The 27,974-nt window shown below is 43.7% G+C and overlaps 1 protein-coding gene and 2 long non-coding RNA genes across 3 annotated transcripts; 1 reads left to right on the top strand and 2 right to left on the bottom strand.

Annotated features, from left to right (window-relative positions):
• Positions 1-752: 752 nt before the first annotated feature.
• Positions 753-6,460, bottom strand: LOC311626471. Its single transcript, XR_014795687.1, has 3 exons — positions 6,346-6,460; positions 3,818-6,145; positions 753-3,412 (listed from the first exon to the last, which is right to left on the bottom strand). It is a non-coding gene; the product is annotated as an uncharacterized lncRNA (long non-coding RNA).
• Positions 6,068-7,794, top strand: LOC311626474. Its single transcript, XR_014795690.1, has 2 exons — positions 6,068-6,136; positions 6,333-7,794. It is a non-coding gene; the product is annotated as an uncharacterized lncRNA (long non-coding RNA).
• A 4,757-nt stretch (positions 7,795-12,551) lies between these two features.
• Positions 12,552-26,255, bottom strand: NCL (nucleolin). Its single transcript, XM_084891813.1, has 14 exons — positions 26,043-26,255; positions 24,577-24,690; positions 22,420-22,915; positions 21,836-22,036; positions 21,641-21,727; positions 21,306-21,447; positions 20,571-20,695; positions 18,037-18,160; positions 17,061-17,218; positions 16,283-16,406; positions 15,915-16,048; positions 15,270-15,396; positions 13,111-13,334; positions 12,552-13,021 (listed from the first exon to the last, which is right to left on the bottom strand). Exons 1-14 carry the CDS (start codon positions 26,058-26,060, stop codon positions 12,945-12,947), a joined length of 2,151 nt encoding a protein of 716 aa, XP_084747939.1. The 5' UTR covers positions 26,061-26,255; the 3' UTR covers positions 12,552-12,944.
• Positions 26,256-27,974: the final 1,719 nt, after the last annotated feature.

Genomic DNA, 27,974 nt, shown 5'->3' with positions numbered 1-27,974 from the left:
TCCAGCCCGGGGGCTGGAAATCGCCGGGCAGGGAAGGTGCTGGAGGTGCGGGCGCCCGCGGCCCCGTGACCATCGCCCATCGCTGATCCCTTGGGCTTATAGGGGCAATGGGCTGGGGTGGGGCGGGGAAGGGGGGTGGAATCCACCTGATCTCAGGGGTCTGGGCAGGAGTGCGAGTCGCGGCACCTCGCGGTCCGCAGCCCGAAGCGCGACGTAGCTGATGGGCATAGCCGATGGGCATAGCCGATGGACAAGCCAACGGAACCTGCCGGCAGGCCCCGCCGTCCGGCCACGGGGGAGCCGGGCAGATCGCAGGCCCCTCTGAGCTGCCGCTCGTAGCGCTGGGCCATGGGAAAGTCCTGAGCGACCCGCAGGGCGGGAGGAAGGGCGGAGTCCCTGGTGCTGTGCAATCCCAGGCGATAGCGGGGAGCGCCCCCAGCTGACCACGTAGGACAACGTGACAGTAGGACTGGTGATGTGAAATCTCTAACTTGTACCCCGAGTCATCCGCCTAAGGGCATGGATGCCTCAGAAATGCGGGAAAACTGCCAAACCATTTCACCGCCGAAATTCCTAAGGGTGGGACTCCAGGGGCTTTATCCTTTCCTCTGGGCTCATCTGTGTAAGGAAAGCTTTCCAACCTAGCAGGGATCACTGAGCTGAGGGTTAAGGTTTTGGAGATGGCAGTGTACCAAGATCCGAACTAAGGTAACTTTGACCTTAGGGGGTGCAGCGGGGTTTCATTCAGGAGGAGGAGGAATGACTCTTTTTTAGCCACCAAGGGGCTGAGTGCCGCCCTTCTGATGGACAGAATCACTGTGGCCTGTCCAGCCTCCTGGGCCTGCTGAGGTCAGAATGAAGGCCTCAGATATCTAGAAATAGCTGCTGTCTTAATTGTTTAGTATCTGGGCTCTCGTTGACAAATGATATAACCCCCCCCCCCTGTTTTTTTTTTTTTAATAAAAGCTGATATATAGCCAACAATGGTTAGGATATGTTTGGTTGCAAGTGACATAAAATTCAGCTCAAACAGTTTGAAACTGTAAAGGGGATTTGCCAGCTGGAATGAGTGAAAGGCCAAGGGTTCAGGGTTGGTCTGATCAAGCTGCTCACCCAGGATAGAGATGTAGAACAGATGCAGATACAGACTTCCTGGAGCCGCCTGGCTGTAAGTGATGGGTTGAGGTCTGAGCTCAGGCAGCCAGGCTGCAAAAGCTGCACATTAACCACCACTCAGAACCATGCACGCAGTCTGGGAGGTTTGAGGCAGGTCTAGAAATAGCTGACCATCCTCCACCATAGCTGCCTGCAGCTAGCTGAAACCAGCTGCTTGCTGAAAGACCAGACTCAGATCAAATCAGCCCTGCTCACGCAGACCCAGTCAAACATTTCTTGCTAAATATGTTTTATGTAATTTGAGGCTGTGTTGTTTGGGACTTTAAAAATAGAGTAACTGAGCCCTGGGCAGTGTGGCTCAGTTGGGTGGAAATTGCCTGTGCACCAAAAGGTTTGCACTTCAATTCCCCATCAGGGCACATGCCCCCCGTTGTGGTTTGTGGGCTCTATCTCCAGTAGGGGGTGTGCAGAAGGCAGCCATTGTTGTTTCCCTCTCTCTCTCTCTCTAAAAATCAACAAAAATCAATTTAAATATTTTTAAGAACAGAGTAACCGATAAATGTGTCTTTTATAATGAAAACCTATGAGCCATTATGCATTGCAGCACACCTAGAGCTATCCTGCCTGCTCCCTAGAACCTGCGCATGTGATGAGATATCACTCCTATGGCATAGGTGACCTTAAAACAGGAAGATTACCTGAGTGGGCCTGATCTAATCCCACCAGCCTTTAAAAGTGGAGCTTTCTCCGGCTAGTGACAGAAGCAGAAGGAGTCCCTGTGCCATGGGTAACTTGAAGATGGAGGGGACCAAGTGACGAGAATGAGGGCAGCTTCTAGAAGCTGAGAGTAGCTCCTGCTGGCAGCCAGCAAGGAAATGTGAATGAACTTCAGTCCTACATCTGAAGGAACTGAATGCTGCCACTAATAAAAAACAAGCTTGGGCCCAGCTGGTGTGGCTCCGTGGTTGAGCATCTACCTGTGAACCAGGAGATCACGATTTGATTCCTGATCAGGGCACAGGCCCAGGTTGTGGGCTCGATCCCCAATAGGGAACATGCAGAGGCAGCAGATCAATGATTCTCTTCCATCATTGATGTTCCTATCTCTCTCTCCTTTCTCTCTGAAATCAATAAAATGATTTTATAACATAAAAATTAAAAAACAAGCTTGGGAGAGGAACCCAAGTTCCAGATGCAAATGCAGCCAACCAACACCTTGACTGCCACTGAGCAGGGGGACCGACTACAGAACAGAGAATCCGTCCACCCAGCACCAGCACAGCCAGGCACTAGACACCAAGAACTGCAATGGAGCCGAAACCGGTTTGGCTCAGCGGTAGAGTGTCGGTCTGCGGACTGAGAGGTCCCGGGTTCGATTCTGGTCAAGGGCATGTACCTTGGTTGCGGGCACATCCCCAGTAGGGGGTGTGCAAGAGGCAGCTGGTCGATGTTTCTCTCTCATCGACGTTTCTAGCTCTCTCTCTCTCTCCTTTCCTCTCTGTAAAAAATCAATAAAAATATATTTAAAAAAAAAAAAAAAAAGAACTGCAATGGAGAAATACTGACTGCCTTATTATAAGGACGCCACCCAGGAGATGCTCAAAAGCCTGAACTTCCCAATGGCAAGCAAGTGACAGATTCTCTAGGGCAAAACCACAAGATGTTGTGGGTTAGGGTTTTCGTGGTCTTGGGAGCTGATTGTCAGAGGTGAGGTAAGGATGATGAGTCATTTCTTTAGGTCTGAGGACAGTTCTGAGGTCTGCTCCCCGATCCCTCTGTCTGGTCTCATGGAAAAGTAGCCAGAGGGCTCAGGAGATGAAATATAACTATCACCTTTAGCCTGCAGAGGTCCTGACTCTGTGACCATTAGTCAAGTCCAGATTACTGTCTTCTGCTGCCCTGGGGTGCCGGGGTGCTTTTTCCCAAGCCTTGCAAAGGGTTCAGCATTCTGGAGAAAGGGCTCCGTGTGGATGATTAAGAAGGAGTCCAAGACGAAAGATATTTTTGATAGGCATTGGGGGTCAGAAGAGCTTCCAGCTGAAGGAGCTAGAAGACTCTGCCTTGACCAAGGACCCGTGCTTTTATTCAACACCATTTATCCTAAGGCAAGGTGGAAATATACACTTCAAAGGGTAAGGTATCAAAGGGTACAGAGCATTGTCAATTTGGGGAATAGCCTACAGCTGTTCAGGTGTTTGGCCAGCTGGAGGCAATAAAATGCCCTGATCTGTCTGGCAGCTAACAATAATCTTATTCAGGTTTGGGGGAATTGCCTTTTAGCCCAGTGTTTCCCAACCTTCTCTCATGATGAGAATCACCTGGTGGAGTTGTTAAAACACAGATTCCTGAATCCCAACTAAGAAGTGCTAAACTAGAATTTTTGGGAACATATAGGTAAAATTGTATACTTAACTAGTGCTCTAAGACAGATTTTATATACAGAGCACTAAGTTAGGTATGCAATTTTACCTATATGTTCTCAAAAATTCTAGTTTAGCACTTCTTAGTTGGGATTCAGGAATCTGTGTTTTAACAACTCCACCAGGTGATTCTCATCATGAGAGAAGGTTGGGAAACACTGTATTTAGCCTTTTCCAACAGGTAAATTACATATGTGGCTCACCCTTGTTGAGCCTCCCAAGTCCCATCAACCTTTTGATGGAACTCTTGTAATTATTACATGCTGGAATTGGTTCTCAACATTGAGGTTTACTGATTATCAGAGGAAAGGCTGGATCTCTGAGGAGTATAGACAAGGGGGGGGGGGGAAAGAGTTTAATTCTAGAACTAGGATTAAAACTAAATTTAATCAAAGTCATAAGGAGCCTTGGTTTCAGACCCAACCATGCTGAACTGGCCTACATGTTGCCAGAAAGACAAAAGTAGAGAGAGTCCTTAGCATATTATGTAATCAACATATTATGAATAAGACTGAAACAAAGCTCCACATCAAACTCTGTACCACATACAGCTTGTGACTACTTTTCACACAGGAAGTTTTTACCACATATGTGTATTATAAAGAAAGAAAATGTCAAGAATCTCCCAAAGCAGTAACTGGACAGGCTGAACTCTATGTCCATAATACAATAAACTAGAAATTGCCCACAAAATACATGAAAATGTTATTGTTCTCTACATAAAGCAATGGATGATGTCACAAAGAAAAAGATACTAGATTTAAGTATATTCACATTTCTACCATTTGTGCTTCAAAAGCCTGTGGGTATTGGATGGATAGGTGGTGCGGAGTCATGGCTCCCTGGGGAGGGACCAAAGTCTGAGGAACTAGGGGCCAAAGGTGGGGTGAGGAGTCTTCCTCCCTCAGGCCTGTGGGGTCAGGCCCTTCCTCCTGACAACAGCTTGGAGACTCTGAGTCCTTCCAGCTGAGTCAGGGAGACCAGGTGTCTCTGCAACCTCAGGATCCACTTGAACTTTACTTTAAAATATAAGGCATGAGGTAACACAATGTTTCTCCAGACAGGTGGTTATCCAGTTGTTCTCACATCAATATGTCTATCCTCTACCAATCCAAAGTGCCAAGCTTATTATATACTGAACTAGAGCCGTGGTTGGCAAACTGCGGCTTGTAAGCCACATTCGGCTCTTTGGCCCCTTGAGTGTGGCTCTTCCACAAAATATCACGGCCTAGGCAAGTCGATTTTGAAGAAGTGGCATTAGAAGTTTAAAAATTTGGCTCTCGCCGAAACCGGTTTGGCTCAATGGATAGAGCGTCGGCTTGGGGACTGAAGAATCCCGGGTTCGATTCCAGTCAAGGGCATGTACCTTGGTTGCGGGCACATCCCCAGTAGGGGGTGTGCAAGAGGCAGCTGATCGATGACTCTCTCATTGATGTTTCTGACTTGCTATCTCTCTCCCTTCCTCTCTGTACAAAATCAATAAAATATATTTTTTTTTAAAAAAATTTGGCTCTCAAAAGAAATTTCAATCGTTGTACTGTTGCTATTTGGCTCTGTTGACTAATGAGTTTGCCGACCACTTAACTGGAGGCCCGATGACATGAAGTTCATGTAAGAGTAGGACTTCCTTCCCCTGGATGGAGGGCAGCATATTTGACTTCTCATCCATAATCCAGGCGACCTGCCTCAGCGTTTCCCCCTTACCACTTCCCAAGTAATGCCTAAATTAGTGTTTGATGGAAGAACTGGGGACTGTAGCCTAGTCAGGTTGATGCATTCAAAAGACCATCACAGCCCGGACAATGTTTCTCAGAGATTCAACATCATCCCATGCACCAAGAGGTCACTGGTTCGGTTCCTGGTCAGGACAGACCTGGTTGCAGCTCAACCCCCATTAGGAGTGCAACGGGCAGCCAATCAATGTTTCTCTCTCATCAATGTTTCCATCTCTCCTCCCTTTCTCTCAAATCAATTTTTTTAAAAAGCATTTAAAAAATAACTATTATCCAGTTTCACTTTTGTTTTTTAAAATACATGTTTATTCATTTAGAAAGAGGAAGGGAGAGGGTAGAGAAACACCCACCAGATACCTCCTGCAGGCCCCTACTGGGGATGGAGCCCACAACCCAGGCATTTGCCCTGATTGGGAACCAAACTAGTGACTTCCTCATTTATGGGTCGCCTTTCAAACACAGCCCGGCCAGTTTCACTTTGGGAATAATGAATACGACAGGACACAAAAGCCAGGGATTTTTGTGCTGAAATTTTTTTGTGAATGGAAGAATGAAACCAGCAAAACAGAAAAAACATGTCCTAAAAATGCATCAAGATGAAGGGGGGGGAGGGGGTTTATGTAAGAAAAGCTCAATTCAAAAAAGCTGGAATACTCCCAACACTTGGATTTGCTTCTTCACAAGAAGCTTTTATGAAAGTATCCTCTAAGATTGCTTACCAGAAGGCCAAAGAAAATCTCTTGCACACTCTTAGGGAGGCATGTCAGAGTGTCGGGACATGCGCACAGAAATTATTGAGCTACTTTCTGGATTGAGTCAAAAGAAAACGTTGGAAGCAGTTCCCCCATCAAACGATGTAACGCAGGGGTCTTCAAACTACAGCCCGCGGGCCACATGCAGCCCCCAGGGGAGTCTGATCCTGCCCGCCAGGTTTTTTGGGCAGTGAGCGCAGCCAAGGTGTTACAGTAGGGATTAGTAGTTCATATAATCCGGCCCTCCAGCTCTCTGAGGGACCGTGATCTGGCCCCTACTTTAAAAAGTTTGAGGACCCCTGAACGTGTAGGAGAAAAGATTACATTTATTTTAACATTTTAAAGTAGGTCTTTCAGGAAACAGCAGCCTCACTATTCCCCAAGGAGGCCTTTTGCTCATGCTTTTGCTATGAACATGCTGATGCTACACAAGAATTCTTACTTTGTAAATCGCCTTTGCAAACTACAAAGGCTGTCAACATTTTGGAAGTGGTAAAAAGGTTTTGCCAAATAAAACTTCGCCTGAATAGAAAAGGTTCATTCTGAGCAGATGGGCCTCCTGCAAAACTGATTTTTTGAAAATTTAGCGATAAAGCTCTCCTTGTCTTCTTACAGAAGTGCACAGGCAACAAAGCCTTTTCCAACATCCTCCGAGATGTTTTGTCAACATTTTTAAAAGTCATCGACTTTATCTGAAGCAGGTCTCTTAATCACTGCACTTGAAAAAAAAGTTTATCAGCCCTAACCGGTTTGGCTCAGTGGATAGAGAGTCGGCCTGCAGACTCAAGGGTACAGGTTCAATCCTGGTCAAGGGCATATACCTTGGTTGCAGGCACATACCCAGTAGGGTGTGCTGGAGGCAGCTGATCAATGTCTCTCTCTCATTGATGTTTCTAGCTCTCTTTCTCTCTCCCTTCCTCTCTGTAAAAAAAAAAAAAAAAAAAAAAAATCAATAAAATCTTTTTTAAAAAGAAAAGTTTATCAGGAAATGGGAAAACAGTCATTTGAAGTGCTCCTTAGTAACTTTTGAAGGACAAGTTCTAAAGCATTTGTTCAGAATGACAGCAAAAATCTTTTTCTGAGAGGAAGAAAGCCCACTTCTGAAAAGACTTTGAAGAAAAAAATTGTATTGTTAGGTTACCTTATTTGGTGGATACTTTTAACCATCTAAATGAGATGTCTTCCCATTCGAGGTTCTGAAACAATCATTTTGATCTAGAAATTTTACAAGCTTTCTTGGTAGTGCTTTCCACATAGAAGAAAATAAAGCCAAGAACAGCCTTGCAAAGATCAAGTTCTGAGGAGCGCTTTACCCAGAGAGCAGGCACAAAACACTCTTAATTTCTTTGCAAAGAGAAATTGGACAACACCTGAAAACACTACAACCACAGGCCAAGCATGAATCTCACCTAGTGTCTTATTTCAATGATAGTGTCTGCTTCAGTTTCTGGTATCGTTTGTCCTTCAACACCTCCAAAAGTTGGTGTTTTACATTTGTGCAGTTTATAATTATCAGCATAAGGGTTAGTCAGTTAGAAGCCAGTCCACCATTATCAGAACCAACTCTCTAACGGTATTTTAAATGTCAATACATTTTATCTAATGCATCAATACATATGATCCTATCACAAAAGTTGCTCTTAAGTATTTCAGTAACTATTCGAATAGTTTCCCCTAATTTAAAAAAAATAATAATAATGATTTTGAGACCTGGCTGGGTGGCTCAGCTGGTTGGAGCACCGTCCCATGCAGCAAAAGGTTCCAGCTTCAACCTTCGATCAGGATACATACCTACATTGTGGGTTTGACCCTATTGGGGCAGTACAGAGGCAACCATCCTCTTTTACTTGATGTCACCCTTTCTCCCTTCCTCTCTCAGAAAACTCAATAAAAACCCGTTCTTTGTGAAAACTAAAATAATTTTGAAGATATTTATCCTAAGAGGGTTTCAAAGGCTTTATCAGACTCCCAAAAAATTCCCAACACAAAAAAGATAAGAACTTTATACTTAGGAACTGCTGGCCAAAAGATCCTCTCCCACTGCCACCATAGGGTTCCCTGCAGTCAAGGGAGTTCCTCCAGGGTTCCTTCACACATCACTGAGTACCTGGCATGTGTCAGGTACTGTTCTACACCCATAGGACATAACAGTGAACAAAACCAAGTCCCTTCATTCACAGTTTGCCAAGAACATGTTCACGTTTCCATGTAGAGCAGTGGTTCTCAACCTTTCTATTGCTCAACCCTTTAACAGTTCCTCATGTTGTGGTGACCCCCAACCATATATTTTCGTTGCTCTTCCTAACTAATTTTGCTACCGTTATAAATCATAATGTAAATATCTGCGATAATGTAAATATCTGTGTTTTCTGGTGATCTTAGGCTCTACAGGTTGAGAACTGCTAGCAGGGTCATCTAAGACCATCAAAAAAGATATTTACATTACGATTCACAAAGGGCAAGATTAGTTATGAAGTAGCAATGAAAATAATTTTATTGGCCGGGACCGGTTTGGCTCAGTGGATAGAGCGTCGGCCTGCGGACTGAAAGATCCCGGGTTCGATTCCGGTCAAGGGCATGTACCTTGGTTGCGGGTACATCCCCAGTTGGGGGTGTGCAAGAGGCAGCTGGTCGATGTTTCTCTCTCATCGATGTTTCTAACTCTCTGTCCCTCTCAATTCCTCTCTGTGTAAAATCAATAATATATATATATATATATATATATATATATATATATATATATATATATATATGAAATGTTTAAAAAAAAAAAGAAAAAAAGAAAATAACTTTATTGTTGGGGGTCACAACATGAGGAACTGTATTATAGGGTTGAGCATCAGAAAGGTTGAGAACCACTGATAGAGCGACCAGCAACGAACCCTCCAGGCCCGTCTCCTGCCATTACAGGTAACCTGGCCCATGAGGAACAGCCATTGGTTCATATCCATTAATTGGTGAAAATCAGTCTGCTGAGATAAACCCTAATCCCAGGATTTGTTCCACCTCAGCCTACTATCACAGAGCCACTACTCTGGTGTGTCGGCTCATCTTTGAAGGGTGGAGAGGGGGTTTCAGGCAAGGAGGGATCACCTGTCAGATGCTCCAGAGTAGCCATAAACTGGAGGAAAGCCTGGTCACTGATTTTCAGCCTTTGACTCTTAATGAGCAACAGAGGGGTAGGAATATGAGGACTGAAGCCACAATGCTGAGAGCCAGATTGTGGTATTTCTGTTTGGCAATGAAAGGAAAAGGGAACAGCTTGGTGGGAAGGGTCAGGGACAACCTCTTTTTGGAAGAAATATTTGGGCACTTCTTAAAGCTGAGGAGAGACAGAGATTGAGATATAAAGAGGTAGTAGACCATAGAAGGGATAACTCAAGAGAAAAGAGCACAGAAACATTTTATGATTTTAGTTCTTGGATCCAATTGGAATCCACTTAGGGGCTTCGGCAACATCTCTCAAAGTGTCTTGAGTGGATTTCCTATAGATTCCCAGACCCTGTCACTAATCTGAGGGAAGATTCCGAATTCAAGATCCACTGCCTGAAACTAATCTTCATGCTTCCCTGACACATCAGGTTTCCACATTTTTGTGGATGTGCTGCCACCTGCTGGAAGAATGACAAAAGTAGCGACAACCATTTCCTGAAAGGGACTGCTTTTCTAAAATGGCAGCAAAGCCAAAACAGGTTTGGCTCAGTGGATAGAGCATCTGCCTGCGGACTGGAGGGTCCCGGGTTCAATTCCGGTCAAGGGCATGTACCTTGGTTGCATGCACATCCCCAGTAGGGGGTGTGCAGGAGGCAGCTGATCGATCATTCTAGTTCTCTCTCTTCCTCTCTGTAAAAAACAATATATATTAAAAATATATACATTTGCCAAAACCGGTTTGGCTCAGTGGTAGAGCGTCGGTCTGCGGACTGAGGGGTCCCAGGTTCGATTCTGGTCAAGGGCATGTACATTGGTTGCGGGCACATCCCCGGTGGGGGGTGTGCAAGAGGCAGCTGGTCGATGTTTCTCTCTCATTGATGTTTCTAGCTCTCTATCTCTCTCCCTTCCTCTCTGTAAAATATCAATAAAATATTTAAAATATATATATATAGACATTAAAAATAAAATAAAAGGGCAGCAAAGTCCTCACCCAACCCACCAAATTAGAAACCAGACGGGTACCAGCAAGGCCAGGGATATTTACAGGGCCTGACCCTAAATGCAGGCCCTAGCACTTCTCTCCAGCCTGCAGGGTAATTGCCCTCCATCCTCATTTTTTCTTATTTTTATTGATTTCAGAAAGGGGAGGGATAGAAATATCAATGATAATCATTAATCCGCTGCCTCCTGCACACCCCCCCACTGGGAATCAACCAATGACCTCCTGCTTCCATAGGTCAAAGCTCAACCAGGGTCATGCTGGCTGGGCCTCTATCCTCATCTTCAATCTACTGTAAACCAGCAAACCTCTGGAGTTAACAGGATCTGATGTTTCCATCCCTTAATGGGAAGGAAATAGCAAGAACCTTAACTTTCCTCCCCATATTGTGGACAGTTTCAGCATTATCAGAGACTAGCTCTAATGGCAGGACAGTATCTTATAGTACAGGACCTACACTAGCAGCCAAGAACTCCTCTTGCAATTATCAAGTCAGGCTCTAGCCTCCTTTCTCTTCCCTTCAACAAGTCCCCAAAACCCTACTCTTAAGTTTCCAAGTCAGACAAGCATTGAATAAGCACTGATGGGCCCGAGCTAGTTGCAATCCTGCTTCATGCTCCTGGATTCCCAAATTGCCTATTATATACTTAGGCCTCTTAATTGCTGAGCAAAACAGCCAAGCATTTGCTTGGGAAAAGGTCCTAGTCAATGTAGATTGGTCCCTGGTGGCCCAAAAAGATCCCTCACATGCCCTTGACAGTTAAGGAGGGATTAAGTACCATTAACAAAACTTTTGATATGTTCAGTTCTAACTCCACTCAGCCTTTTGAGTTGAAATTTAAGGGCATGCATAGACTAATTGGAACTTTTAGTCTAGGAAAATACTGGTTCCCAGCTCATTTTGGTTTCCCTATCAGAGGACAGACCTCCCTTGGCAGCACCACTTTCATTAGCACTTGCCATCCCTCAAAAGCAAGACCTTTGTTTTGCTCTTAGTCCTGAGTAACCTGGAACAGGACTGGTAAGTGGCCAATGTGCAACATGGCTTAGATTTCCACATCCCTCTAGCAAAAAAGCAAAAGACAAAACAACCCGCTTACCTCTTTTAGGTTGATTTCCCTTCAAGTTTATTGAATCCTACCAGTATAGCCTTTTTTTTTCTTCCATTTTTACTAGTCTGATCAGTCAACAGGTAGTTAAGTCCACCTGCTTTTGGCAGATTTCAAAAATCTCAGCTGTACCCTAGCCAGTTTAGTTCAGTGGATAGAGCATTGGCCCGTGGACTGATGTCCCAGGTTCAATTCCAATCAAGAGCACCTGCCCAGCTTGCAGGTTCAGATCCAGTAGGGGACATGCGGGAGGCAACCAATCAATGATTCTCTCATCAATATTTCTCTCTTCCTCTAAAATAATTTTTAAAAATCTCAGCTGTCACTTGGGGCACTTTTAAAAAAATTTTTTCTTCTCTATTTTTGAGGAAGAGAAACATGAGAATCAGCCCTAACTGGTTTGGCTCAGTGGATACAGCTTTGGCCTGTAGACTGAAAGGTCCCTATTTGATTCTGGTCAAGGACATGTACCTTGGTTGGGGCACAGCCCCAGTGGGAAATGTGCAGGAGGCAGCTGATCGATGTTTTCTATCCCTCTCCCTTCCTCTCTAAAAAAAATAAATGTATTTTTTTAAAAAAATAAACATTTATCAGTTGTCTCCTGCATGCCCCCTAGTAGAGATCAAGCCTACATGTGCCCACACCACCAGGAATTGAACTGACTTCTCTGGCTCATAAATCTATTACTTAACCACTGAGCCACATTATCTGGGCTGGGGCAGCATCTTATCAGCCTTTAACTTCTAACAAAAATGTGTGTGTTTGTGTGTGTGTGTGTGTGTGTGTGTGTGTGTGGTAACAGGGACAGGGAATGTTTAATAAATCGGTTAGAATGTATGGGTACTAACATAGTGAAAAACCAAAGGCCTTTCTTATAGTTCTATCTAAGATTGCTGGTAGACAAAAAAAATAAAAGGCTCATCTATTGGATTGGTAGTTTCCCCCCCAGCCACAGTCTCCATTGGTCCATCCATCCTTCATGAATTCTATTAGTCACTGACTATTCCAGAATCCATATTCTCAGTGCGTATCTAAGGAGGCCTAGCCAAAGGACTCCTGTTCCTCTTTCCGGAGCACTTGTCAGAACACAGTGGACTCCCAGGAAGCCAGAGGAAATTTCCATTTCACCAAACTTTTGGCTAGAGCATTTGAAACCTAAGCACCAAGCATTTCCATCGGGGGCTAGGGGTGGATCTGAAGTGGCTTCACCATGCTCCACCTGCAGCAGTATTCCAGGAGAAACACTCTAGGAAGTACAAGTCTGGCACCAGAGTTTAGGACTTTTAATTTGTCCCATAGCTGCTGAAGCAAAATTATGATAAAACATTCTGCTTTCCTTTATACCCCAACACACACAAAAAAAAACTATTTGTAGGAAAAAAAATGGTTTTGTACATGGGAAGAAACAATATAAATTCAAAACTTACAGATAAGGTTAGCTCTACCACTCATCTCTTTAAAAAGTTTATACGAATATCCAGTCAAAACCAACAGAGTATCTCCTTTGAAATGTTATCTAAATGGATATCCAAGTAGACCACAGGACTGTATACTGTCTTGGAATGTCCTTAGAAGGCTCTGTCATTGATCAGGTAACAGAGTAAAAACACCAGAGTCCTTTCTTTTTCAAATGGAAGAGGGAAAGACGGGGATAGAAGAAACTATTCAAACTTTGTCTTCTTTCCTTGTGGCTTATGGTCTCCTCCTCCTCCTCTACCTCCTCGGAAGCCTCCTCGCCCTGAAGGAAGGGAAGACGTCATTAAAGAACAGGTGCAAAGCTGCCAGGTCTCCCTCCCCCAGTGATAGTGACCTCTGATGCAGACTTACCTCCAAAACCTCCCCGGCCTCTACCGCCAAATCCACCTCGGCCTCCTCTGCCACCGCCTCTGCCTCCAAAGCCACCTCTGCCTCCACCACGACCCCCGAAGCCACCTTCACCCTTAGGCTTGGCCCAGTCCAAAGTAACTTTGTTTCCATCAATTTCACCATCTTCCATGGCCTCCTTAGCGGCTTTGGCATCTTCCTCACTGTTGAAGTCTACAAAACCAAACCTAAAATACCAAATCAAATTGTCCATTAAAGCAAAGATCTATGGAATACAGTGGAACCTAGGTTTTCTAACTTAATTCATTCCAGAAGGCTCTTCAAAAAGCAATTTGTTCAAAAATGGAATTATTTCCCCCCACTAGAAATGTAAACTGAATCCATTCCTGACTACTAAATGATTCTATTTTAACCTTTCTTATACATAGTACACGTTTAACATATTAATACATAGACAAAATACTTCTCTTCTTACTTTTATGGAACCACCCCTACTAGCCTAATTTACTTAATATATATATATTATTGATTTTAGAGATCACCGAGCATGATCTGGGGATCAAGGCCACAAGCCCTGCTTGTGCCCTGATCAGGAATCGAATCATGACCTCCTTGATTCATAGGTCGATTTGGCCTTAACTAGCTTTCAATCACTTTCAGCACACATTCCAGTGGTGCAGCATCTTCTTTCTCAGGAATCATGGCCTCAGCAAGCTGCTTTTCATTTATCCAAATCAGCAACAGTTTTTCTATCTCAATTTTCTGTGATCATTGTTTTGCGAACACTTTCACACAGCAACATCAGCACTAGTTTTAAAATTATACTAATCATCCATTTCACCAGCAAAACACATAAAAACAAACTAGAACAGTGGTTCTCAACCTTCCTAATGCTGCGATCCTTTAATACAGTTCATGTTGTGGTGACCCCCCAACAATAAAATTATTTTCATTGCTACTTCCTAACTGTAATTTTGCTACTGTTATGAATCATAAATTAAAAAATGGAAATATCTGATATGCAGGATGTCTCAGGTGACCCCTGTGAAAGGGTCATTCAATCCCCAAAGGGGTCAGTCACAACACACTAGTTGAAAAACCGTAGTTACTAGAAGTTTAGAGATAAACTGACTTACATTCTGTTTGTAGGCTGCGAGATGCTTTTTGTCATGCTAATGTATGAAAGGGTTATCAGATTTAGAACTGCAGTTTTGTTATTAGGGAAAAAAATTTTTTTAAAGAGTATATCAGGTGTTTTTTTTATTTTTTTTTCTTTCTTATCATCATTGCTCTGTCAGGTGTTTGTGTGTGTGTTTATATATATATATATTTTTTAAATATATTTTATTGATTCTTCTCACAGAGAGGAAGGGAGAGCCAGAAACATCGATGAGAGAAACATCGACCAGCTGCCTCTTGCACACCCCCTACCGGGGATGTGCCCGCAACCAATGTACATGCCCTTGACCGGAATCGAAGCCGGGACCTTTCAGTCCGCAGACCAACGCTCTACCGCTGAGCCAAACCGGTTTCGGGGTGTGTGTGTGTGTGTGTGTGTGTTTTAATATATTTTGTTGATTTTTTACAGAGAGGAAGGGAAAGGGATAGAGTTAGAAACATCGATGAGAGAGAATCAACAATCAGCTGCCTCCTGCACACCCCCTACTGGGGATGTGCCCTCAACCAATGTACATGCCCTTTGACCGGAATCGAACCAGGGACCTTTCAGTCCACAGGCCGATGCTCTATCCACTGAGCCAAACCGGTTTCAGCTAGAAAAAAAAATTTGTTTTCTTTGAACAAGTTGCTCTAGAAAAGAACTGTTTGAGATGGGACACATTTGAGAACTGAGGTTTGACTGTAAATGCCAAATTTAATCCTAAAAGTAGCCTTGCTCAATTGAGAAAAGACCAAAGTGGTAAGAGTAGCTCTCCCCAGAAAGTTAAAATTGGGTTTACTGACAGCCTAAATGCAAAAATGTCTCACAAAACAGCAGCATATACCTCTGAAGACAAGAGGCAAAACAATGCTAGCTCTGTGAATTGTCTCTTCTTCTCGTGCGAATCCATAACTGCCACAGAGCGACAGAAAGGAGCTCAATGAGAAGACACATTGGATGAGAGGTCCCCACTCAGTGGACACTGTACCCTCCTGCACCTTACCCTTTGGAAGAGCCAGTCTCCCGGTCAGTGACTATCCTTGCCCGGACAGAGCCATCAAATGACTCCTTCAATGTCTCTTCCGTAGTCTCCTCAGATAGACCTTTGACAAATAGAGTTTTGGATGGCTCTGGGGAAGAACAAAAAATAACACTTCATTCACAATGATGATATGGACTTATGTAATATTCAAAATGACTACTAGCCAAGAAGGCTTATCATATTAGAACCCTAAAGTGTCTCTATGAGAAAAAAGTTATCTTAGCCAACTAATATTTAACAAAAGCAAAGGCTTTAAATCAACTGCTATCTCAAGTCTACCTTGACTACCAAAGCAGATCTTTTATAGAAAGCAAGAGAGCCAATCCAAACAAGTGAGACAGATCTTTAAGCAGGTAGCAACAACCACGACACGCAGTAAACTATGGGCAGATCTATTGCTCGAGTTGACATGGCTGGATCAGAACTTGACTATCTAGAGGAATTTTCTTGGATTTCATCAATTATTTCTCAGATAATCGATCATCATATCCAGTGTCATTTACTCAGCAACAATAGAAAAAAAAAGTTCACCTCTAGATCTGACCCAAGTTAAAGCATGGCACAGAGTTATCCCCCAACCACAACACTCTGATAATTTTAACTTACGGCTTCTTGCATTAGACGATCCTCTGGGTCCTTGCAATTCCAGCCTGATTGCTCTGCCCTCGATTTCTCTTTTATTACAGGAATTTAAAGCTTCTTTAGCATCTTCAAATGAAGCAAATTCTATAAATGCATACCTGAGGATGAACAATATTTAGAATACGATATCAAGCCCATGGCTCCTCTGCAATCACATCTGACGCCATAAGGCCTTTCCACCCTCAAGCAAACAAACGAAGCTCTTTACACTTATTTATATAGCTAAAAATGATTCAGCTTCTAACACACAGGGTAAGAGGATTATATCTACTATTCAAGACACTCTTACAGCCAATGACTGACAACATAAAGATATAAATAAATTATTATACCCTTTAGATTTGCCATTTTGGTTCTGGGGCACTTTGATAAATGTTGCCTTCTCAAATACTTCCTGAAGAGTTTCTTCTGTTGCACTGTAGGAAAGGTTGCTTAAAACCAGAGTTTTTGATTCACCTACAAATAAAGAGATGTCAAATTAAGACTGTGAAACGGTGGTTTGCAATTTCAGTCACAGCTATATCTTGTTCTTAAGAATTTCTGTGCTTAGGCCGAAACCGTTTTTGGCTCAGTGGATAGGGCATCAGCCTGTGGACTGAAAGGTCCCGGGTTCAATTCCAGTCAAGGGCACATACCTTGGTTGTGGGCATATCCCCAGTGGGGGAGGTTGCAGGAGGCAGCTGGTCGATGTTTCTCTCTCATCAACGTTTCTAACTTTCTCTCTCTCAATTCCTCTCTGTGTAAAATCAACAGAATATAAAAAAATTTCTGTGCTTAGGAGAGTTAACAAAGAAAAGTTGATGCAGATAGAATCCTATTCCGAGTGTCTCAATATACTGAGTACCTATAATGCAGTTATGTCTGGCTTCCTTTCATTCCTGTTATTCAAAAGTGTAAGCTGACTACTGACCTATATCTTCCAAGAACAATATTCTAATTTTAAATTGTGCAAGAAAAATTTGAAAACGTACATTCAAGACACAGAATTACTATTACAAATATAAGCATAACTTGCTTAACAACATCCACACTCAGTCAACTTAAAAGTTCAAAAATGCAAAGGATTTCGCTCCATCAATTCTGGAACCTTGTAGGATTATAAATTCTTACCACTCCAGGTGCTGTTCTTTCCACCTCTATGGTCTTGATTTTGACCTTTCTCTCCAGTATAGTACAGTGAAATGGATCGTCCATCTATTTCTGTTCCTTGCTTTTCTTCCAAGGTTTTCTCTGCATCAGCTTCTGTCTTAAATTCAATATAAGCAATCCTGCAAAAGCATGTTTTAAAAAAAGAATTTGAATTTTAAAACCATATTTTTAAATTATATATTTTTTATTGATTCAGAGAGGGAGAGAAATATCAATGATAAGAGAATCTGACTGGCCATCTCCTTCACGCCCCACACGGGATTGAGCTTGCAACTCGGCTGGTTTCAATCAAACTGTGACTTCCTGGTTTGCCATGAAGGTTGGACAATCACATTAATTTTTAGCACAAATGTTTTAATCTCAGCAATGACCTATTTCAGCTGAATACAACAAAAATGTCCAATTTTATACTAGTTGGCATGTTTGAGGTTTCTGCCATCCTCCAATTTTCAATTAAAACTTTCCTCCAACCCAGACTGGTGTGGGATACTGGTTAGCATCAGACTCACTAACAAAGGCTCAAGAGCACAGCTGGAGGCAACCAGACTATTTGTCTCTCTCACATCAATGATTCTCTCTTCCATTCTCTGAAAAATAAATGGACAAAAATGTCATCAGGTAAGATTAGCAAAACTTTCTTCCCATTAAATTTGCCAAGTATTCCTAGAAAATGTGTTCACAGTAAGCCCACTTCACTTCAAAAAATAATTGCCATTCCTTACAAAGCATGCACTATATATTTTGTAACCTTTTTTCACATTAACTCGTCTTTTAAAATCACTATGAATTAAGTACATTATCCCAATTGTATGGATAGAAAATCAAGGCATAAGTTATAGATTTGCCCATATACATAGAAAGTTGGGTCATTCCCTTTATAAATTAGAATCACATTGATTTATAAAACTCTTAACATTCGAATAGACACAAAACATACCCTTTACTTTTTCCATCCTTGCTGACTAATCTGATTTCCATAGCATCTTCAAACACTTCTTTTAATTCATCCTGAGTAACTTTATAAGGCAGATTTTTTGCCAAAAGTGTTCTTGCATCTCGATCTAGATTTAAAAAAAAAACAAAACACAAAATGAATATGGGTTAAAAGACCTTCCTCCTTACCTCCAAGATAATAACCAATAGAAAAGTTCTGTTTAGGAAATAATTTGGAGTCCAATAAATGTATAAGACAGACACTAACAGTATGGCAATACAGCAGTAGCAAGACACAAGCTCCTGTCACATCCAACATCAAAATATGTGCTAGATACTTAGAACTCAACTTAGTAGGTGCTTAGCAGTTTATTTTGTTTCAAAAATGTATTTTCGCCCTAGCTGGATTGGCTCCGTGGATAAAGCATCAGCTGATGGATTGAGGGGTCCCAGATTTGATACCAGTCAAGGACACATGGGTTGTAGGCTCGATCCCAAGTGGGGGGCATGCAAAAGGCAGCCGATCCATGATTCTCTCTCATCACTGATGTTTCTCTCTCCCCTTTCCTCTCTAAAAATCAAAATATATACATATTTTTAAATATATTTTTATTGGTTTCAGAGAGAAAGGCAGAGGGAGATGAAAATATCAATGATGAAAGAATCATGGATTGGCTGCTTTCTGTACGCCCCGCACAGGGTATTGAACAGTGACCTCCTGGCTTATAGGTCAATGCTCATCCACTGAACCACACCACTGGGCAGTTTTTATTTTTTTAAATATATTTTATTGATTTTCTAGAGAGGGAGAGAAACAGAGCTAGAAACATAGATGAGAAACATCGACCAGCTGCCTCCTGCATACCCCCCACTGGGGATGTGCCACAACCAATGTACATGCCCTTGACCAGAACAGAACCCGAGATCTCCAGTCCGCAGACCGATGCTCTACCACTGAGCCAAACCGGTTTCAGCTACTGGGCAGTTTTTAATTTAAAGTCATGCCGAAACCGGTTTCTCTCAGTGGTAAGAAAGGTCCCAAATTCAATTCCAGTCAGGGGCATGTACCTTGGTTGAGGACACAAGCCCATTCGGGGACGTGCAGGAAGCAGCTGGTCTATGTTTCTCTCTCACTGATGTTTCTAACTATCTCTCTCCCTTCCTCTCTATAAAAAAATCAATAAAACATATTTAAAATTTTTTTTCTTTTAAACAAAGTCATGAGCAGCCCTGGCCAGTGTAGCTCAATTGGCTGGGCGAAGGCACAAGCCTGGGTTGTGGGCTTGATCCCCAGTGGCCAACTGATGAATCTCTATCTTCCCCTTCCTTTCTCAAAATCAATTTAAACATCTTAAAGAAGTCATGAACACACATGAAGCATGACAAAGTACATGAAGGATACAAAAAAAAAAATAGGGATTTGATCTAATTCCAGTGAGGAAAGATCTCCCCATATTAGGGTATGCCTATACGTCTAAACCAGTGTTTCCCAAAGTGTGCTACGCATACCTCCAGGGGTACAGGAAGTTTGGTGGGGGTACGCGTTGCACTGGAGTTTGGTGGGGATATGCACTGCACCGTGTTTAGCTGCGCCTAATTCTACGTTCTCACAAGTACAAAGGGTACTCAGCGTTACGAAAATTATAGAAAGGATATACATATGCCAAAAGTTTGGGAAACACTGGTCTAAATAATTACTTTTTAAAAATATATATTTTATTGATTTTTAACAGAGAGGAAGAGAGAGAGAGAGCTAGAAATGTTGATGAGACAGAAACATCGGCCAGCTGCCTCCTGCACACCCCCTCCGGGGATGTGCCCACAACCAATGTACATGCCCTTTGACCGGAATCGAACCTGGGACCTTTCAGTCCACAGACCGACGCTCTTCCACTGAGCCAAACCGGCTTCGACAATAATTACATATTTTTAAAATACATTTTTATTGATTTCAGAGAGGTAGATTAGAAACATCAACAATGAGAATCATTGATCAGCTGCCTCCCCCACGCCCCACATTGGGGTTCAAGCCTGCAACCTGGGTATATATATGCCCCAACCAGGAATGGAACCCTGACCACCTGGTTCATAGGTCACCACTCAATGATTGAGCCACAACGGCGAGGCTTTATTTCTTTTGAAGATATTTAAAATTTAGGAAAAGAGGCATCAATTGGCTGGCACCTGCATACCCACTACTTGGGGATCAAGCTCCGCAACCTGGACATGTGTCCTGACTGGGAATTTGAACAGGCAGCCTACTGGTGAACGAGCTGATATTCACCAACTCAGTCACACCCGCCAGAGCTAAGCAGTTATTTTTTGTAAGTTCGTTATTGCTTGCTGACTCAGGAATTTCTAGCACCAGCAAACACTGCCAGGCACTACTGTAAGCATTTAACATTCTAACTTATTTAATCTTCACAACACTGGGAGACTGGGGAGGGAAGAGTAATTATTTAACCTGCCAATTAGACTAGAAATATAACAATTAAGGAATTACCTATCAGTATCACAATTATCTAAAGCAGTACATACCTTTTTTACTGTCTTTTCCTTTTGGTTTCTCTAGTTTAATTTCATTGCCAAAGACTTTTAAACCAGTGAGTTCTAAGGCTTTTTCCAGATCCTCAGCAGATTCAAAATCCACATAGCCAAACTTCCTTTAAGGTGATAAGGCAAAGGATAAAAAGTACAGGTTTAAAAAAAGCAAAAGCAAGAGCCCCATTTACATGTATACTAGACAAGCAGCAACACTAATGCAATGGGGCAAGCAATGATTTAAGTTAAAAAGCAGCATACTCTATTAACAAAACTAAGACACTGAAAGCTCAGGATACAGAGTGAGGTTTAAATACCAAGCAAGACCTGATGCATTTGGGGGGGGGGGGGGGGGGGAAGACCTGATGCAGGTCCACTTCTGAGTTTATCTTTATTAACTACACTGCTCATAACAGCTAACAAAAGAACTTGTTAAAGCATCAAGGAAGGAGAATCCTATCTGGTTATTTGGATCTAATAGTTTTACATATTTTTAAGAATAAAAGCTCATAGCTTATTAAAAATTATTTTGTGCTATATCAAAAGTTAAGGGAGATTATGGAAACTTCAACTGGGGAAGGTTGTACAATTTAATAATCTAAGTAATAGTTCATTAATGTCTAAACTTTGAAGACACACTCATGCTGAAGGGGAAAGTACTAATGTTCTAAAAAGGGAGGAAAAAGCATTAGCAGACCCAGCAATACGGCTGGCTTAACTCCCCTTACCTACCTGGACACACCAATTCTGACATCCACAACAGCAAGATCGTTTTTAGCAAAAACATCACTGATACCCGTTTTTAATTCAGGAGCAGACTTGTTAAAGTTCAGGTTTCCAACAAAGAGATTGAAAGCAGTTGTTGGTTCTGTGGCTGCACAAAAAATTAACTCAAATTAATCTGATTTATAAAGTATGGGATGAATTTGATTTCCCGCATAAATTTCTATACACAGCACATCAGCATACTGCAATGTAACATCAGGTTTCAGTATTAAGTCCCTTTGTTGTTCATCACTTGTGCTATTAGGTACAAATCCCTCCCTCTCTCCATTCTGACAAGTTACCTTCCACTTTCTGTTTCTTGGCCTCAGGAGCAGCTTTCTGTTTGGCCATTTCCTTCTTCCGTTTTCCAGGTGCTTCTTTGACAGGTTCTGGACAAGATTTCAAACAATCTGTGTTATCCATAAGTAGCTTCACATATTCAGTACCTTCTTTAAATAAAACTCACACCAAACCACTTTAGAATCTAGCTCAATTACCTTCCTCCTCCTCTTCATCATCTTCATCGTCCTCTTCATCATCCTCATCATCCTCTTCATCATCCTCATCGTCTTCTTCATCATCCTCATCATCCTCTTCATCTTCATCCTCAGCTGTGCTCTTGGCCTTCACGGGAACAGCTTTTACGGGAGCTTTCTTGCCTTTGGCTGGTGTAATTTCCATAGGTTCTTCTTCAGAGTCTAAAAGAGAAGCTACCTTGTCAAAAACTCAAGAGAATTATCCCCAAACCAATATAGTTCAAGATAAATCTAAAGGAAAAAATATCACACAGTACTGTACTTAGTAGTTATAATAAGAATTAACAGACTCCTTGGAAGTGAAACCCTGTATTATGAAAACTACTCATAGAATGTGCTGTGCTAAACATTTTATCAGGGGCAGGCAATCATTTATGGCTACCACCCTAGTGCATAACCAGCACAGAGAATCCCTGGGAGGATTTTTATCTACCCCCATGGTGTCACGGAAGGAGTATTTTTGCATGTTGCCCACCCATCCCACAATCTCACCCCTAATGTACCTTGCAAACAAGAGCCCAAGGACTACCCATAGAACGCCTTACCATCTTCTTCGTCATCGTCATCATCCTCATCCTCGTCTTCGTCATCATCTTCATCTTCATCGTCTGAGGCAGGAGCAGCAGCAGTAGCTTTCATCACTGCTGGCTGAAATTCAACCTCATCTTCATCCTCATCCTCCTCATCGTCATCATCCTCCTCTTCACTGTCCTCATCATCATCCTCATCCTCGTCACTATCTTCCTTCTTGGCATTCTTGCCGTTCTTTGCTCCCTTGACTGGGATGGCTGCTCCCTTCTTACCAGGAGTTGCTACCAATGCTTTGGCTGGTGTGCCTCCCTTCTTACCAGGTGTGGCTAATGCTTTGGCTGGTGTAACTGCTGCTTTTTTGCCAGGGGTTGGCACAGCCACTGCCTTTTTGCCAGGGGTGACAACTGCTTTCTTGCCTGGCGTGGCAACTGCAATCTTTTTTGTTGGGGAAACCATCACCTTCTTTCCTGGAGTTGTAGCCTTCTTGCCTTTTTTCTGAGGAATGATAACCTGGAAATTAAATAAAATAAACATGAGTCTATTTTTAAACTCAGAGTGACCACTGGTTCCCACATAAATGAGTGCTAAATCCTGGCACTACTTCTGGTTCAAGGCTACATGCATTAGAACTATACTAGCATGAACTATACTAGCATCATGTTACATGTCCTTCTCTGTACCTATGAAATCAGTCTTCATTTTCAGGTAAAATATCCAATCATAAAGAGCCCGTAACACTTCAAATACCTCTGGACCCAGATGTGTGAATTTCTGTATCTCATCCTCTAGTAATTGCTTCAGCTTTGGCGAAGATCTTCACCTCACCAAAAAGTACCCAGTCTGAAAATAGACTGTCTGGATCTCATCTGCCCGAGGAAAGATTTTGTAAAGCCTCAACTTTTTTTCTCTTCTAACTATGAGAACCAATGTTACATGCTGTTTTAAGGATTATGAATTAATTCCTATAACTAAAAGCTCAAACTGTTAAATGTTATTAAATCATTTGGGGAGGTGGTATAAAGTTCACTGAAAGCTCAGTATTAGGACCAGACATAAAATGAGTATCAAATAGGCTAGACAGTCCTTGCAAAATTAATACAAAGAGTGAGCCATAACCGGTTTGGCTCAGTGGATAGAGCCTGCAGACTGAAAGGTTCCAGGTTCAATTCTGGTCAAGGGCATGGACCTTGGTTGTGGGGACATACCCAGTAGGGAGTGTGCAGGAGGCAGAGATAGATGTTTCTCTCATGGATATTCCTAACACTCTATCCCTTTCCCTTCCTCTCTGTAAAAAATCAATAAAATATATATTTTTTTAAAATACAAAGAGCCGAAACCGGTTTGGCTCAGTGGTAGAGCATCGGTCTGTGGACTCAAAGGTCCCGGGTTCAATTCTGGTCAAGGGCATGTGCCTTGGCTGCGGGCACATCCCCAGTAGGGGGTGTTCAAGAGGCAGCTGGTCGATGTTTCTCTCTCATTGACGTTTCTAGCTCTCTCTCTCCCTTCCTCTCTGTAAAAAAAAATCAACAAAATATATTAAATAAATAATATAGTGAGCAGTTAGCTTGATAAAAACATTATCTACATTCAAGTCACACTCAAAGCTACTTTTTTTGACCATCAGTTTTATCAAGTTATGTGTTAAAAAAAAACTTGTAGTTGTCTTTACAATAAGCAACAGTAGCCAAGTGTACCAAAGTGTCATTGTCAGCACAGCACAAAGGGAGGTGGCATTCCTCACTCCACAACATAAAAATGTGACTATTACAAAACTCATACAAAAAACAAGAAAGAAAGAAGAAAAGAGACCTACTTTGCTTGGCAGCTAGGAAAGAAATCTGGTAAGGCTAACCTCAGACCTGAATATAATACTCAACACTGCCACACACAAAACAGCTAACTATCCAGGCTGTTTCCTCCTCTAGCATGTGGGGCTAGTATGTTGAAACTGGAAATGATTTAATACTTCATCACTAAGCCCTGTAGAGGGCACATGAGGAAGAGGCTCCAGATCTTTTCTCTCAAGCTCATCCAAATACTTACCCTTATGGTATTTTTGACACTCAACTATTACAACAGGGCATATGAAGGAATACAATCTTCCCTTTGCCAGTATTTTCAGACATACAACATGACTGTATAGGATTCTGCGTTAAACTGTACATAATTACCTCTTCTCCACTGCTTTCATCTTCTTCATCTGACATTTCCTCATCTTCACTATCTTCTTCTACCTCCTTTGGAGGAGGAGCCATTTTCTTGGACTCACCTTGATTTTTACCAGCCTAAGACAGACACGATTATTAGCACATTACACCTCCCACATTTCAGGCCACTACCATTTTGCTTACATTCCTCACAGTACAATGGTCATCTCCCTTTCTCAGAACCCACTTTTCATTCTGTTAAATATTACAAATAACATAATCCAACTTTAGGAAAAAGAATTTCAAAGAAATTTCCCTCTTCCTGTTTGCTTAAGCACATCTGTTTTAAAATTTATACTTCCAAAATCTACTCTTATATCAGGCACAATTTCTTAATACTCACTAGCCTACAATAGGACCGTTTTAATGGCCAATAACTCAAAACCTCACCTGGGGAAAACTACCTTAAAAAACCCTTTGATACCGAAACCCGTTTGGCTCAGTGGATAGAGCAGTCAGCCTGCAGACTGAAGGGTCCCAGGTCCGATTCTGGTCAAGGGCATGTACCTTGGTTTTGGGCACATCCCCAGTAGGTGTGCAGAAGGCAGCTGGTAGATGTTTCTCTCTCATCGATGTTTCTAATTCTCTATCCCTCTCCCTCTCTGTAAAAAAGTTAACGAAGTATATACTATAAAAATAAAAATAAATTCTTTGGTGATAACAATGCTGGTTGAGGGGTCCTAATATATGGTGACAGGAGATTTGACTGAGTAGTGAACACAGGATGCAATACACAGATCTTGTAACATAGAAACCCAAACCTGAAACTTGTATGTTCACTTTGACCAATGTCACCCAAATAGTTTAAGAAAAAAGCCTTCAGTAAATTCTGGCACCTTATCCCAAAACCCCCCTGAAATTAAATTAGGGAAACATTATAGAAATATGTCTTAAGCTAAGTTTAAGACCATTGGTCCTATAATTTTCTCTTCCCAGGGAAACCCCGCCCCAGGGCCACGTGGTGCCATCTCCACCATGTGCGCGCAGCCAGGTACCGAAAGCACGCGGCGGGGCCTCCTTCCGGGGCCCACCTCATAGTTAGGATCCTATAGGCCGCTCCCCACCTCACGGAGCGGTCCCCTCCGGAGATGCCAGGACGCACGCGGCACGGCCCACGTGGCGGGCCGCCCGCCGAGGCACGTGCGTCAGGAGGCGGTGTCCCGCTCGCACCGGCCTCATCCCTCTACCGAGGGGCAGCGCTCCCTCAGTCGCGAATTCTTTCCACGCGGAATCAGCAACACCTGCTGAAGCTTTCCACCTCGCCAAAAAGTACCCAAAAAGCGCGAGACCTCTGCACTAATCACGCGAGACTTCCCGCAGCATGGCGCCCTCGAATGCGCCTGGGACAGCGCGCAGGCCCGCCGCGCGGCGCGCGCGCTCCTCAGAAAATAGGCCTCGGCGTCCGTGGTTGCGCGAGGAAGGCCTCTTACCTTTGCGAGCTTCACCATGACGGCGGCTTATGACGGTGGAGTGTGTGGCGGGGGAATGGCGCAGATGTGCCCAAAGGAATCAAACGGCGACGATGGCGGCCGCAGGGACTGAAGAACCGGAGCGCGCACGTCTCGCTACCAGCTTGAGCTCCAGACTGAGGCGAAAGACGGAGCCTGCCCAGTAATCCCCTCTGGAAAGGCGACGACTCTGACCTCGTGACTCCACGTCAACCAACCACAGTTCGCGCTCATCCGACAAGCCAATCGTGAATCCCTATCGAGGACGTCGCGGGGCGGAGCCTGAGCAGGAGTGGGCGGGCCAAGGCCGCCGGAGGAAAGGGTGGAGATTCCGTTTCTGCGGCCTGAGGGGCGGTTCGCTTTGTGCGAGGCCGACGTTGATTGGGTGGCGGGCGCGCGGTTCCTGAAGTGCCCTGCGCGGAGCCTGCGCCTTAGGACGGACGTTTTTTGGCGCCGCGTGTGCCGATTTCGTGAGCTGTGGGTACTGGTCCTTTCCTGCTCCCGATGTGTCCGGATCCTGTCGACGAGGGCAGAGTTTTTCGATATCCCCGTCCCGCACTGCATGCTCAGCCGAAAAGGCTGCCATGGAGGAAGGAATTCGCCCATATTTTCTTGATGAGCCCGAGAGCTAGGTTCACAATGCCAGAGTGGGAGGCCGACCTTAGCCCGGGTCAGAAAATCCCCCGGTCGGTCTGCAAGGGATTCCTTCCCGGGCCACGTGCCTAAAGTTGCCCCCTAAGAGCTGTGAATAAAGGTAGTGGGGGTTTGTGTGGGAGGCAACCAATCGGTGTGTCTCTTGCATTAATGTTTCTCTCCATCCTCTCCCTCCCAAGTCCCTGAAAAAATGGAAAAAAATACCTCCAGGTGAGGATTAAAAATAAACAGTTCAAGCAGGGAATTGGTTCCAAGGTTAATGGAATTGCTGAGAAGCCAAATGGGACCTAAGACACAAGGAGGAAGTTGATGCCTCCCACAGAGGATCCCTTTCCTGGGATAAGGAAACCTGGCCTCAGGCGCCAGAGGGAAAGGACCTGGCCTTCCTCCTCTGGAGGCAGCCTGAGAATGTCACCTGCCAGCTCAGAGACTCAGGGCTCAGCCCTCAGCTCTCAATGATGAGAGAAAATCATTGATGGGCTGCATCCCACATGCTCCCTACTGGGGATCCAGCCTGCAACCCAGGCATGTGCCCTGACCAGGAATTGAACCAGGGACCTCAGGGTGGATGGCACCGCACTTAACCAACTGTGCAGTGACCAGGGGACCCTGGAGGAGGGCTGGTCATGGGCTCAGATGCTACCTCCAGAAGGCTGGGCCCTATGGGAGAGAAATCCTGCTATACACACGTTGTGGTTTCTAACCATACTGCTCAGCAGCAGCTCAGAAAATCTTCCAGGAGCTTCAAATGGATCTAGCCTCTGGTTTCCAGCATCTATTCCCTGTCTTCTCTCCAGGGATCCTCACTTCTCCCCCTCCCCCTCCCTCAGCATTTACCCACTTTCCACTTCACAGGGAAAAAACAGACCTCCCCGGGGTGTCCCTGGTCCTTAGCTTTCCCCTCCAGACCCTCCGGGAAGCTGGAGTCTCTCTAACACAATATCCTTTCCCTGGGGACAGGGGCGCCTCTCTCCGCCTCACCCTCAGCCTCCTTTCCTTCTCTTGTCCTTCACAAGAGCAAGCAGCAGGGAAGAGGAGAAAAGTTGTTGCCAGTCCCTCTCTGGACCTCCAACACCCCCTTGATTGCTAGCCCAGAGGACACTTCTGAACCTTCTTGTTCTGCACCTCTCTGTGGCTTTTTCCTTGGCTGTGTCCTCCATGTTTCCCCTGCCTCCTTTCTCTTCCTCCACATTCTTCCTCCTCCCTGTAAGTTCTCTCCTTGGATAATGCTCTTGGCTCTGTGGTCTCAACTCCTTTCTG

The sequence above is a fragment of the Pipistrellus hanaki genome (genome assembly GCF_964339955.1).
Source record: "Pipistrellus hanaki genome assembly, chromosome: 8".
Classification (NCBI taxonomy): Eukaryota; Metazoa; Chordata; class Mammalia; order Chiroptera; family Vespertilionidae; genus Pipistrellus; species Pipistrellus hanaki.
This window is presented reverse-complemented; position numbering and strand designations above follow the sequence as displayed.